Source organism: Schistocerca cancellata, chromosome 2 (genome assembly GCF_023864275.1).
Source record: "Schistocerca cancellata isolate TAMUIC-IGC-003103 chromosome 2, iqSchCanc2.1, whole genome shotgun sequence".
In the NCBI taxonomy this organism is placed as follows: domain Eukaryota; kingdom Metazoa; phylum Arthropoda; class Insecta; order Orthoptera; family Acrididae; genus Schistocerca; species Schistocerca cancellata.
Genome location: NC_064627.1, coordinates 246,634,691 through 246,650,015, shown reverse-complemented (window position 1 = coordinate 246,650,015; position 15,325 = coordinate 246,634,691). Strand labels below are relative to the sequence as shown.

The window sequence follows — 15,325 nt, the reverse complement described above, 5'->3', positions numbered from 1 at the left end:
TAAGTTAGACTCTCACAACTGTGTAAAGTCTGCATTTCTCATGAGAACTGAAAGTTTGTGGTAGAAAGAATACAATGTAGTGAAGACAAAGTATCAGTAAAATTATTGTTCATACAGTGTGATTACATTGTAAAACAAATATTAGATATTCAATGAAAATACTAAAAACCATGGAAGTGAATAATAATTCCCAATGACAAGAAGCTGAATTTCTTGCTTCTGTAACCCAACCTTTCCTTACGGTCACAAATGAGGAAAACACAGTTTCTAAGAGGATGGTAAGAGATGCATACATAGACCAAAAGTGATGCAAACATTTGGTTTTGAAACTAGAATTTCTTTATCCAACACCTAAAGAGTTAAAGTGGTAGAGAAAAAAGTTGGCAAAATGAAGGACAGAATGTAGCAAGATTTATTGCTGACACAAGAATAAATGTCAGTAGAAAGAAGAAAAGAAAAATTACATAATCATGTGGAAAAAAAAAGAGAGAAATGTGAAAGACTGGACAGGCACTGGAAGACATTGAGTCTAGTTATGGTAGTGGAAACCACAAACATACAGTAGAGCAAGTTTCTGCCTGAATTAGTGGTGCTAGCAGAAAGAATACAAATAATTCATATTTTCAAGCAAGTACCAAGATGATGGCTATTGTGTTGGTGACTAAGTTACATGATGGTGTTTTATGTATCAGAAGTCTGATTCACAGTTTCTAAGGTAAATTGTCCTTAAGGAAGTGGAGTAAGCAAAAAAACTTATTTCAAAGTTAACACCAATTTTGTCACAAACATGTAAATGTCTATACAGTAAAACTGTGATAATTCAAGCCCTGGAAATCTGAGTCTTTAATCTAAGTGGATGATGGATGACTACTACATAAAAAAATAATGTATAAAATGGAAAATGCACAGGGGCACAGGGAATGGGTATGAAGAGTGGTTGAGATACTCATGCATATACAGTTTACAATCATGCCCACTTTAGCCACTATTACTGTTTCACCTGCCGCCAGTTAGCCAGTGCCTGCTCAGGCTCAGTGCAGTGTGTATGTGCAGTCAAGTAGTGTTTTGTATTTATTATTGTTCTTGCCATTTTTCACTAATGTGAATGCTGACTCTTCAAAATAAGAAAGGAAATTTGTTTCTTTGGAGATGAGAGTTTTAGTACTGAAAAGACTGGACAGTGAGGAGACATAAAAACAGTATCATGAGAATTTTAACAATTTGTGGAAAGGAAAGTTGCAACTCACCATATAGCGGAGATGCTGAGTCGCAGATAGGCACAACAGAAAGACTGTCTAAAATAAATCTTTTGACCAGTAAGGTTTTCATCAAAATTAGATGACAAACACACCCATACACACTGTCACAAATGTAACTCACACATGCTTGAGGTGTGGCCTCAATTTCCTGAGACTGCAGTCATGTATGTGTGAGTCATGTTTGTGTGATTGTGTATGTGTGTGTTTGTTGTCTAATTTTGATGAAGGCCTAACTGGCCAAAAGCTTTATTTGTGTCAGTCTTTTTGTTGTTCCCATCTGTGACTCAGAATCTCTGCTATATGGTGAGTTACAACTTTCCTTTTCACAACATTGTTACATTCCATCCTGGATTTTCCATTACCAGGAGAATGGAGCACAAAGTAACAGGAGGTAACTGGCAGTGGAACAAAACCAAACTAGAGCAATGGTATTCTAACAAAGCATCAAGTTTTGAATTAATTTTTAAATCAGAGATCGCTAAATCTGTCACTCTTCATGTAATTTGAGTTTTCCCAAATTTGAGCTGTACTCAGTCCCAATTATCTCAAATTACCAAGGTTTCATTGTGCACTGAAGCATATAAGATAATTTTACAGTACTTATTTACACAGACTGCACTACTACAATCAATACGTGCAGAAGTAAAGTTTTTATGTAGCACTCACATTATTTAATATTCCACTGCCTGACAAAAAATCTGAAGCACCCAGAAGATATGGTAGAATGTCAATGCAACTTCAGTCACTTTCTCAGCATTGGTGGGTATGTAAATGATGAGAATTGCAATTCTCTGTGCAGGTAGAACAGCTACCAGATAGCATTAGTATTGTTCATTCTTAGTGCTGTTACCAGGCATGTTACTTATATATGGGATGTGAAAAGTGTCAGATGTTGAGTGATTCTGTGCAGGAGATGGAGAAGCCATGTACTCATGCGAGACAAGATAACAGCACCTGACAGAGTTTCAAAAGGATCTCACTGTGGGACTCCATTTGGCCAACCAGCTGAATCATGCAGTATCCAGATTTATGGAGTATTCAGGTGTAACCGTGGCCCGATGCTGGAGTGCATGGGAACATGAGGGCAGGCCTACTCATTGCCAAGGTTACAGTCAACCCATCTGACCACTGTAAGGTATGGTTGCTGTATTGTGCACCAAGCGTATCATCATCCCTTCACATCTGCACCTGCTAGTGTGAACAATTAATGGACTTTCTGCAACATTCTGAGTCATCCCACATCTTAAGTTGGAGACTAGCAGCAGCTAGACTAGGGAATTACTGCCCCATGTGTAGGCTGCCATTAAAACCACAATACAAATTGACTGTGTTTGGTTTGATGATGTGACCAGAAGGCTTGGACTGCTGATGAATAGTGTTGTACTGTGTTCAACAATGAAGTGCAGTTCTGCACTATCTCAGATGAACATTATAGAAAAGAATAGTGGCAACTTGGGGAGAGGAAGCTTTCTTCTAATATTTTGGAGACACACAGTGGTGTTACTTCTGGTTTCATGTTGTGGAGAGCCACTGGGTTTGTCGCCAGAACATGGCTGGTAGTGACTGAGAGAATTCTGGTGGCACAACGGTATCTCACAGACATCCTGCATCCTCGTGTGTTGCCTCTCATATGACAGTGTTGTGGTGTCACTTTTTAACAAGATAATGCTTGACAACATACAACACATATTTATACAAACTGACTGTGATGCTGAGGTACTCAAGTGGTCAGCTACATTACCAGATCTGTCCCCAATAAAATGTGTGAGATACACTTGGACATCAACTTTGTTGCAGTGCCAGTATCCAGGATCTCCAGGACCAGTTACAACAGTGATGAACAGCTTGCATCAGGAGAGGACAGAATGGTTGTATGACATCCTTCCCAGCTGAATCAGTGTATATGTCCAGGCCAGTGGGAGTGCAACCCTCGAAGCTTAACACATACCCTCTCAACCCTCAAAGCTTCATTTCGATTCCTCATCCCTTTCAGGGTGCTTCACTTTTCTTATCAGGCAGTGTCTCAATAACATATATATCAACTAGCTCTACTAAGAAATTTCTCTGTGGAGTAAGAATAGTTCACCACCAATAAATCCACTTATTATTGGTAATATCTTAATGGTCGTTATGTGGACATAGAACATTGGAAGGTAATAATGTTTCAGCTGGTGCAGTTGATGTGAGGGTGGTATTTTGTGACATGTGGTAACCTTCTTTTTAGTTTTTAAGGTAACTCAAAGTTCTGGGTATAGCTACTATGGCACGAGAAATTGCGTTTACGCTCACCTCATGCAGCACTTGGGCAAATTAAAGCCTGTGGATCTGTGCAGTGAATCAGTGTCCATACAGATGCATTTTTTATGAATCCTACACATTTGTGTTTGATGTGGAAAAATGTCAAGGTGCATAATATGTTGTTTGTTGTTGTTGGTGCTTTAACATATGTTAGAGTGTGGAATGGACTGTCACAGAAGTTTTCAACATCAAAGGAATATGGCATAAAACCAAATAAATGTAATGCATTCCATCTATGAAACTGAAATAAAATGTTCTAATAGATTCTGTGATTCAATTTCACCATGGTGCCAAACTACAGAAAGAGTGTCAATGAATTGGAATCATGTGAAAGACTGCAGTACCTTGTGAGATATATATACGACATTGGACAACCAGATATTGAGATTTCATTTGCGTGCAAACAGTTGTGAAGTCAGCATTTCATATGTATGTAAATTATTTTAAAAAAATTGAAATACTGAACATTATTGTTCTAATGTAACTATAGTGTCATGCCACTGTAGCAAGTGGCCATTAACATATTTATGTTGAAGCCTCACTCCAGCCACTGCCAACTATAGAAGTGCTACAGTTATTCACATTAACATGCAAGACATTCTTATTGGTGCAGCATATTATGCTCTCTGATTGGGCTGCATGTAGGACTGTTCAGGTGTAATTCAAATAAGTCTATGAAGAATATCACCAGTGAATAAATGTACAAGTTTTCTGGTAATGAATGTTTGTTAATAGTAAAGAAGATCCCAGACTGTCATCCACTCATTGAGAGGAGTTCAGTGAGAGATGGGTGTACCTCAGAACATTGTGTGCATCTGGACCTCAACCATCACAGCAATCTTTGGATTAATTGATGCAGTTAATAAAGTCTGGTGAGTTTGCATAGTGGCATACCAAGTTTTTCGGGAGGACAATTGTTCATATCCACATCTGGCCATCCAGATAAGGTTTTCCATGATTTCCCTAAGTCACTTCATTAAATGCCGGGATGGTTCCTTTCAAAGGGCATGGCCGATTTCCTTCCCTACCCTTCCCTAATTCGAGCTTGTGCTCCGCCTCTAATGACCTCATTGTCAACGGAATGTTAAACGCTAAACTCCTCTTCCTCCATACCAAGTTTGCACTGCAATGAAGAATTGGGACAGATCAGGTCTTTGTAACTGTAGGAAAAGTTTTTTAGGTATCAATACATGGTGTTATAACTTAAACTTGATCAGATAATCAACAATAGATACAAGCTTCAAAAATGTATAACGCAGAATGAAGAAAAGTAGAAATCAGAGAACAGGAATGATCACTATGGTTTTAGTAGGAACAAAATCAGCAGGTGGTTCAGGTATTTTGCAAAATAGCAGACTTAAAAAGGCAGGTCCTCCCAGCCATCATTCAACAATATAGATGCAAAAACCTTAAATAAATTGGTAACCTAGCATGAGCGGGTTGGAAATCACGTTAAAAGCAATCAAGACAAGCAAGCATGAGGGAAAGGACATGCTTGCAAATCAAATTGAAATATTTTTAAAAAGTCAGGAATTAATTGGAAGAAATATAATAAACTGTAAAACCAAATAAACTGTAAAACCGAACTTTTAAATACATCCTTAAAGGATATCAGGCACCAAGTATTTGTTTCAAAGATGAAAATGGCAAAATGGGATTAAATAACAAAGAAAGTTGTGAAATTTTAGCAAAATGTTTTGAAAAGCTGTTAAACTGTCCACTTCCAACAGATAAATTAGAATTTCGAGTGACACCTCAAAATCTAGAGGATGATTTCCCATCAAGACAGTTAGAAATTCATGAAGCCATCAAAACACTCAAAAACAATAAAACAAGTGGTGAAAACTCCATTACAGCAGAATTATTGAAGTGGTCAGAACCAAAAATCATAAAGGACCTAAAACTGCTACTTGAGAACACTTGGGAAACTGAAAAAGATTCCAGTTGAATGGAAAACAGCATTAATCCACTAGCTAATAAAAAGGAAGACAAACAAAATGTCAATAATTATAGAGAAGTGTCACTTTTGCCAGTGGCATACAAAATATTATCAAAAATTCTTCTGAACAGAGTGGTAGATACTTTACACAAACAACTGGGAGAATATCAGGGTGGTTTTCCAAAGGGAAGATCCCGTGCAGATCAAATTTTTAACTTAAAGTCAATAATTCTGCATAGAATGTTAACCAGCAAACCTATAATTTACAAATTTCAAGAAATCATTTTTGCGGATGATTTTGAAATACTTTCAGAAATCCTGACAGAAGCAGTTATTCAGATAAACCTATTGTAAAAAACAGCAAACATAGCTGGTCTCAAAATTTCAGCTACAAAAACAAAATTCATGACAAATACAAAAATTGTGTCAAAATTCATAGAAACACAAATAGGTAAAAATAGGGCGAGTAAATAAATTTAAATATCTGGGAGAGGCTATACAACAGAATGGACTAGAAAAACTTGCAACAGATGCAAGAATTAACAAATGGTTTGACCAAAAATATTTACAACAAGAAATGTATATCTAGAAAAACAAAACTAAAACACTACACCACAGTAGTACGACCAGAACATTTATATGGATCTGAATGCCTAACGATAACCTATAAGATGGACAGACTAGAGGTACTGGAAAGAAGGATTATTAGAAAAATAATGGGTGCAATAAAAACTGCAGATCATTGGAAAATAAGAAGTAATGAGGAGATCTACAAATATGTAGGGAAAATATCTGAAGTAATGTCCAAATGTAGATTAACCTTTTTTGGACACCTCTACTGAATGGATGGAAATAGAAGTTTTCTTCTGGAAGAAGAAATTGAAAATAGCATGGATTACAGAAGTAAAGAAGGATCTAGAAAGAAACAACATTAAAGAATCAGAAATAGCAGAAAGAAACTGTTTTAAAAATAAAATACTAAATTTGGAAGGCTTTCAAAGCAGAAGAAATAAAAAAATTGGGAACGACATGGACAGAAGAAAGGAAGAGACTTCATGGGGAGAAAATGAGGGACTACTGGAAAAATAGGAAACAACAACAAAGGAAGAAGAGGAATTGAAGTTTTAATGTGATCCTAGTTGGTCAATACAATTGTAAAAAAATAAATAAATAAGTAAATAAATAAATAAAAAAATAAAAAAAGACTGTGAAAGGAATTTCATACTGCACAATAAATGTTCAAGGGCAAGAGGCAAGTAACTCAAAACCAGCTAGCTGATACAACAAAAGAAAGTTAGTATTGTTATTTTTAAGTCACAGGTGAACTATCTTTCTGTGTAACACAACAAGAGCAAGCAACTGAGAAAAATAAGATTGGGTGGGGGTAAGGAGGAGGCTTGGGCAGGGAGGTGTAGGAATAGGAGGTTTGGAGGGAGATAGTGCAGTGCTGCTCTGGAGCACACAGGGACAAGGTGGAGTGAGGGTAGGGCAGCTATGTGCAGTTGGGAGGTTAGCGGGATAGCAGGGGAGAGGTGGGGGGAGGGGGTAGTGGAAAAGGAGAGAAGTTGAAAGACCGGGTGCAATGGTGGAATGAGGGCTGTATAGTGCTGGAATGGGAACAGAGGGGCTGCATGGGTGAGAACAATGACTAACTTTGTCCAAATCAAAACTACTAACCACCAACAATACCTCCACTTTGACAGCTGCCACCCGTTCTATACCAAGAAGTCCCTTCCATACAGCCTAGCCACCTGTAGTCATCGCATCTGCAGTGATGAGTGGTCCCTCTTCAAATATACCACGGGTCTCACTGCTGCCTTCACAGACAATAATGATCCTACCAACCTTGTACAAAAACAAACATCCTGTGCCTTATCTTTCCCTCCCACCAACTCCCAAAATCCCATCATCCAGCCACAGAGGAGCATCCCCCTCGTAACTCAGTACCACCCAGGACTGGAGCAACTGAATTACATTCTCCGCCAGGGTTTCAACTACCTCTTGTCATGCCCTGAAATGAGAAGTGTCTTACCTCCCACAGTGGTTTTCTACTATCCACCAAACCTAGACAATATACTCATCCATCCCTACACAATCCCTGCTCCCAGCCCCTTACCTCATGGCTCATACTCCGTCCACCACCAGCTACTTCAGTCCGGTCACAAACATCGCCTAACCTATCAAAGGCAGGGCTACCTGTGAAACCAGTCATGTGATCTACAAGCTAAGCTGCAACCACTGTGCTGCATTCTATGTGGGCATGACAACCAACAAGCTATCTGTCCGCATGAATGGCCACTGACAAACTGTGGCCAAGAAACAATGGACCACCCCATTGCTGAGTATGGTGCCAAACATGACATCCTTCATTTCAATGTCTGCTTCACAGCCTGTGCCATATGGATTCTTCCCATCAATACCAGCTTTTCTGAATTGCACAAGTGGGAACTTTCCCTGCAATATATCCTATGTTCCTGTAACCCTCTTGGCCTCAACCTTTGTTAGTCATTGTCCTCATCCATCTTGCCTCCCTTTTCCCATTGCAGCACTATACAGCCCTCATTCCACTAATGCAACCAGTCTTTTTATTTCCCTCCTTTTCTGCTACCCCCTTCTGCTCCCACCTCTCGCCTGCCCTCCTAACCTCTTGACTGCACATAGCTACCCTACCCTCTCTCCACCTCATCCCTGCATGCTCCTGAGCAGCACTGCACTGTCTGCCACCCACTCTACTATCCCTCCTCCTCCCCGCCCCAACCTCCTCCTTACTCCCACCCAGTCACCACTCCCATCATGCACTGGTGCTGCTGCTCACAGTGTGGCCACAGTTGCCTGAGACTGCAGTCATGTGTGTGTCAGTTGCATTTGCATTTGGGTTTGCATATGTGTGTGTGTGTGTGTGTGTGTGTGTGTGTGTGTCGTTTATTTTTGATGAGGGCCAAAAGCTTTATTTATGACAGTCTTTTTGCTGTGCCTATCTGCAATTGAACTGGTACAAACACTTATACTTCCAATTGTGATTAGTTTGACGTTATCATGAAAGGTCTTTCTGAGGGAAAGCTCACAGCACCTGAAACTGGTGATAAACACCTGTGTTTGATATATGTGTGGCATTTTGCTCTTTGATCAATTTTCACTCTCTTATAACAGCTATTGCAGCTATATGCAGACATGTGAAACAGATTTCCATACTTTTATCTCTTCTGTCTTATCAATTTACGCTCCCCTCATAACTTTCACTGACCTTAACTCATCAGAGCAAAATCCTTTCTGTCCCACTACATCAATCAGCCATTTCCTTAAGAATCCTTTTCAGTAGCAAGAGCCAGACTCTGGAATCTCCTCCCACATTATCTTAGAAAACTGAATATCTACAGCTTCAAAAGACAAAGACATATCTACTGAAGTAATAATAATGTCTACCCTTGTCCCCACATGCACTTGTTACCCTTCTCTCAGTGAGCACTGCCTGCATAAAGTTCTTCCCCTCAGAACTTTCTATGTGAGAAACAACTTTTGTATGCCTGTAAATATATTTTGTATCTGCTGCTACCACTGTTGTTGTTATTATTATTATTATTATTATTATTATTATTATTATTACTGTATTTTAGTGCCAGCAGCAGAAGTAGTAGTAATAATAGTAGTCCTGCTAGTATGAACTTTATTAGTTTATAGTCAGTAGTATTTATTCTCGTTCTCTATAAATACATCCAGATCATTTTTATTACATAAAACAGATTATTGTTTTTTTTCTTGGGTAACTATGATTTAAAAATCAAACAATCAAAAATCCAGGATGGGATGTAACAATATTATAAAATTCATTTTCATAATATTGTATGATTTAAAAATGCACTGTATGTGTGAAACCTGGACCAACATAAGAGAGGGCCTAAAGGCCCTAATCTGCTCAAGTTAAATGTATACACTTGAGAGCAAAGTAGTTGAAATGTGAAAAATTAGTACAAAAATGTGTACTGGCAAATGTCAAAGAATAAGGAGAGGTTACATGAAGAAATCTGAGTAATTTTGAAAGAAAGGTATAATGATTTATAAAGGTTTTCTGGGTGCAGAGCTACACCACTTTGTAAAAACTGTCATCGGCATTTCAGCCACATTTGCAGTGGGCTTCCTCTGGGTTTACTGCAGCTGCTACTTTGGCCAAGACATTGGTGTGAATGTGCGTGCTATTGCTGGCAAAAGAACTAGTGGTCAAAAGCTATTGCAAATGATATTTTCTGTTATGTTTTTCTGTGGTCCATGCATCAGTCTGCTGTAGGTGAGTGGTTGCCTTTCCCTATGAAAGAAAAAGAATTAATAGACATTTCAGTACTGAAGCTACCATATTTACTCGAATCTAAGTCGCACTTGAATCTAAGCTGCACCTGAAAAATGAGACTCGAAATCAAGGGAAAAAAAAGTTCCCGAATCTAAGCCGCACCTGAAATTTGAGACTCAAAATTCAAGGGGAGAGAAAAGTTTTAGACTGCACCTCCAAGTCGAAACAAAGTTGGTCCATTGTAACATGAGACACAATTTAGGTCACATGGATGAAGATAAAGCTACAGTAGTTTGGTTCGAGTTGTAATCTTAACACTTAAGCTTTTCCAAGTAGCTATTGCTATGTGTCAGGTGCTCCATCCGTATTGATATGGGTACCCTTCCTTTTTCAGATGCTTCGTCTGGTTTTAATCGATTGCTTATTTTGATTTGATCTGGTAAGTGCCGTTCTCTTTGTTATAGGTGTTTGCATCACACTAAGCTGAAAATGCATTATTGTATTGTGTCATGGATTTTTTGTCACATTCTGATAATGAGTGTTTACGACCTGTTGCCACTCGCGGCATGGCTTGCTTTTGTGCACACTACCACTGCTTACAATTAAAAAGGACAGGAATTGTCTCATTAGCAAAACAATGGCAAGAGACTACTATTTGTTGTTACTCACACTGCTGCTTTCTTTGATAATGATCAACAAGAACCAAATAATACACTGTGTATGATAGATGATGTTCTGAAAGAGAGTTTAGCAAAAAATTTTCTCCATTTGAAAATCTTTGCAGATGCCTCTTTAGTACATTACATTCTGCACAGAAATTAGAGTCATCTTAGATTTAAAAATCTAGTCAGTTGCTGTGCTTCATTTCTGACTGTATCACTATTGAGCATAAGAATAATACGAATATAAACATGACATGCTATGTATATTCTTCTGCGTTTGCTGTTGTCTCACTCTAGTTTCATAGTTTATTAGGCAGACAGGATTTAAATGAGATAACAGCAAACACGAAAGAATACATGACACGATGTTTACATTCTTCTACCTTTTCTTTTAATTTATTTGCTGATGCACACAGTTTTGGCGCCAGTATTTGTCTTTGTGCCTGCAAAGCATGCCTGTGCAGCGGTGCATATATTCAATGGCAGAAGTTAGTTATGGCAGCACCTACCAACATTTTACAGAACTTCCACTTACTTTGCACTTGATTCTAAGCTGCAGGCAGTTTTTTGGATTACAAAAACTGGAAAAAAAGTGCGGCTTAGATTCGAATAAATACAGTATGTATTTTCATGTGTGAGATGTTAGCATTAATGCTGCACCTTGGTACTGAAGAAATTTATCTTAAACTTCATCAAACTGAATCAACTGAACAGAAAATCTTAATCATCACAAAAAGAGAGAACGAAATGCAGAACTTTATCATGGAAATTTCAATAATTACAGGGATCAAGGTCCACTAAACTGTTGGGACAATGAAGAAAAAGTGTCATCAAGGTAAAACAGAAAAATTCCACCTGATTATCAATGTAATGTCAAAAAAGTATGAGAGCAAGGAAAGGAAATATAATGCGAAATACGTAACAAGTACAAGACTGCCATGATGTTTGTTCATCCATTCATTGCCTCATCATTTTCCATGTGGAACTGGAGATAATAGGTTTCATTTCAGGCATAAGTAAAATTAAAGAAAAAGTTGGTTGTGCTGGAATGAGCTGGTGCCAGCACACCAGTCGGCAAAGAGGTTGCGAGATGATCAATAGAGGCCAAAGGCAGATGCACAAGAAATGTGCACCTACCTCCTCTCGGCCGCCAGTATTTAGATTGCCGCCACAGACTGGAGGGACAGTCAGTTTCAGTCTGTCATCCAGTGAGTCACTGAGACATCAGTCACAGCCCAATCACTTGCAGCTGCAGACAGTCGCAGGCAGCACATAGTGACCATAGTAGTGTACATAGTGGCCTTGTACTTCACCAGCAGTGAAATTAATGTGGTCTATTACAGAGGGCTTGTACCACAACAGGTGGACTATCTTCAGTTAAGTAATTTTCTATTCTTATGAATAAAGAGCCTAGGTAATATATGCATGCAGTTAGTGTTATAGAAAGAGGATACTGGCCACCAAATAACATCCTCTCCTTGCTTTCCATGGTACAAGCCTGCAATGACAACGAGATGACACAAAACTGGAAGTGAACAGACTGTGTGGGGAATGCTAATATAGATTACAGTAGCATTAGGAAGAACCTAAAATATGTGTATTGGATATGGGACAGATACCTATACAAGTATGTTTGGACAATAGACTGTGCTTAGAGATCAACAAAAGCACAGTCATTTGCAGATGGCACTTTGAAACCATTAACTATAGGACAGTATTAGAATGATTATGGAAGATGGGAGTATGGAATACGAAACTCTTTTCATTGCAGATTTCCTTCTCATTCTTAACATGGGCACCCACGTTACACTTTCCCTAATCCTCAAATTGTCTCAGTTCCTTCTGGTCTTTCCTCTTATGTGATGGACAAAAGAATTCGTGGATCATAAAATTTATGTTTGAATCAGCTTTTGTCTACATTTTGAAGACTGGTGATGGCTTGTAATGTCTATTGTTTTATTTTCACACAAGTGAAATTTCCCATTGGAGATTATTTTCTTCACACTGCTCTTCTTCCTCATTATTTTTTATCTTCAGATTGACCATCTAGGTTTATGTAATAACTTCAGTCATTGTCAGTTATTATTATTATTATACAATTGGTACCTCTCATCCTGGAGTCTGACTGATCTGCTCTTCATTTTTATCATTTCCTGACCTATCCCTCACTCCTCCTTGAAGAAGGAATTAATACTTCCATATGCTAGGCTAGTGTCATGTACTTATACATGTGTATCTCAACAATGCTAAATTTTTTGCCCCCTAGAGATAATTATTGACCAGCAATTCTGTATCACTATTTTATTACTATTTTTATGCTGTGTGTATTCTAGCCATACACTATAACATTACCTGCAGGCTAATATTTTCTCTAACCTTCGTACAATGGCACAGTAGCTCATTAAAAAATTAATGTTTGGTATTACACATTTCAAACTCATCACACTATTCTATTACCTGTAAGACTGCTGTAAGGAAACAACTTGTGAGAGATTCACAGCAAAGAAACCAATTCTGACCATTCTTTAAAATTTTAAGCAAGTTTTCCTAAAAGTAATATAACTTCATTATGTAAAATTTCATAAATTATGATGTAAGTCACTGAAGTAAGCAATGAATTTTACTAACCCCTTACTCCATATTGTACTAGGATGTGGTTGTCCAACAGTGATGCAGGGCAGAGAAAGTTGTTCTCCTCTGGCTGCCATCATATGGGTTCCAAATGATGCAATCCTTGCTGGAACTTGTTCTGTTGGTATCTGTACTACATGCAGACTGGTGTCACTCTCTCCTACCACCGTAGCTGCAGTCACCCAGAGCTCATAGCGATGGTGAGCGATTAGATGAGACAAAATATAATGTGTCTGTGTAGGAGGAATTTCATATTCTTCCCTCAGCTGTGAAGGATTAAAATGTTCAAACATAATAACCAAATTTTCTTGCAAATTGGGAAAAAATCTTGAAAAACAAAAGGGAATTTAACAATTCTTGCAGAGATATTCATTTTATTATGGCACCAGATGCTACCGAAATTTAGTTAAAGCAAAACATTTTGTCAATTAAGAGCCATCGTATCAGGTCTCCAATGTTTTAAACTCTTCATAGTACATGCACTGTTAGCCATGATTTTATTTATTATTAACTTCCTAGTTTTTCCTTTTGTTCTGTGAGCTATCTATAGCGCACATTCAGAAGACTTCAAATTTTATTTTACATAAGATATACATTTTAAAAAATAACACTCTTACCTAATTATTTATCAAGTTAGTTGCTTTTTATGATGATAAAATATCTGTAATAACAATAAAATATTAACTGAAAATATTGTTTTTCTGAGAATAAAGAAAACATTTTGCATGTCATAAAGCAATTGTGGGACACAGGTTTATATAAAGTTTTAAACACATGTTCTTCATTGGAAAAAGAATCACCTATTTTGTCTTTAGCTCGAGGCTCTGTAGGTTTTGAGAAAATTTATTTTGTATCCCCTTCAGCAGACAATATCAATATGAGAGGCATAGATTTTGTTAAGGTATATAATCATAGTTTTGGTGACCATGCAGCTAATGACTGTTCTTTGAGTCCTCTCAAACATGTTTTATACATGGAGTCAGAGGCTCACATGACTTTTGGTGACCATGCAGCTAATGACTGTTCTTTGAGTCCTGTCAAACATGTTTTATAGGTGGAGTCAGAGGCTCACATGACTGATTAATCATGAGCATGGAGTAACAGGTGGGTAGGTCAGTTACTTGTGAGAAGCTGTTTGTTATGTTACTTATTAGTCCACTATTTATGACTTTGCTGTGTTTTGGTTACATTTTGAACTAGCAGTTTGAAGCACATAACAAATTTGGTTCATGACTTTTGAGTTGTACTAGGCTTGTAACTTTGACAGTTAAGTAGCTCACTTACTTTATTTTTTGTTGTTTGGGACATACATCCAGTCACAATTTTGCTACAAACTATACACTTATATATCTAGTGGGACAGTAAAATTCATACAAAAGGTTTGTGTGTCATTTAAGTCCTGATAACTGTAGTTCTATGATGAGAAAGTCCAGTGGACAAGTGGTGAAGATGTAACAATCTGGATTTGCAAACTTTGATTCAAATGCTCATTTTGGTTTTGATTATACTTTATTTTTCCTAGTGTAAAATTTTTCACAAAATAATCATCTGTTCAACAATACAAATAGCTCTAGTTTTGACCTCCAGTACAAACTATCAGGGTGTGCTGAAAAGTAATGCCTCAAAGATGTAAAATGTTAATAATGTTTGTTTTAAGTGCAAAGTTTTAAGTCTTTTCACATAAAAAATTGGAGGCATTAGTTTTCAGCACACCCTCATAGCCTCTTGAATGTACCGCTTCTGTGTTATGGTCATACCACATTTACCATACAGATCTAATCCATGAAGATGTCTTGTATCAGTGGAATTATACTCTAATGAATATTTGGAATCCAGGAAATGGTTTCTAAATGAACATTAACATTGAAAACTAGTTACAATCAAGTAATTGTATGCAACTGTGACAGAAACTTGAATAAATGATAAAATTAAATTAAGTGTAGGAAGCCATTTTTTTTTAATTTCTGTAAGTATATGTTGGAAGAATAATTGAGTATGAATGTGAAACATGAATGATAAACAGAAAAGAAGAGAATAGAAGTTTTGAAATGTGGTATTTTTACAGAAGTATGATGAAGATTAGATGGTTAAACTGGATAACTAATGATGATATACTACAGTGAACTGGGGAGACATCAAATTTAGTCAATTTGGAAGTGAAAGGAAGCGTGTTTCTGGGAAGGAGGGGGAGGGTCTTTAAACTGTAGAGGGAGACCAAAGCTTGACATCAGTAAGCACATACCAGTGGATGCAG

General features: G+C 37.5%; 1 protein-coding gene across 1 annotated transcript in view; it reads right to left on the bottom strand.

The window, feature by feature from the left end:
- Positions 1-15,325, bottom strand: part of LOC126152796 (Down syndrome cell adhesion molecule-like protein Dscam2) — a 189,620-nt gene that overhangs the window by 47,668 nt on the left and 126,627 nt on the right. The window contains exon 12 of the mRNA XM_049916029.1: positions 13,069-13,337. Coding sequence (XP_049771986.1) covers positions 13,069-13,337 — 269 coding nt within the window. The remainder of the gene's footprint in view (positions 1-13,068; positions 13,338-15,325) is intronic.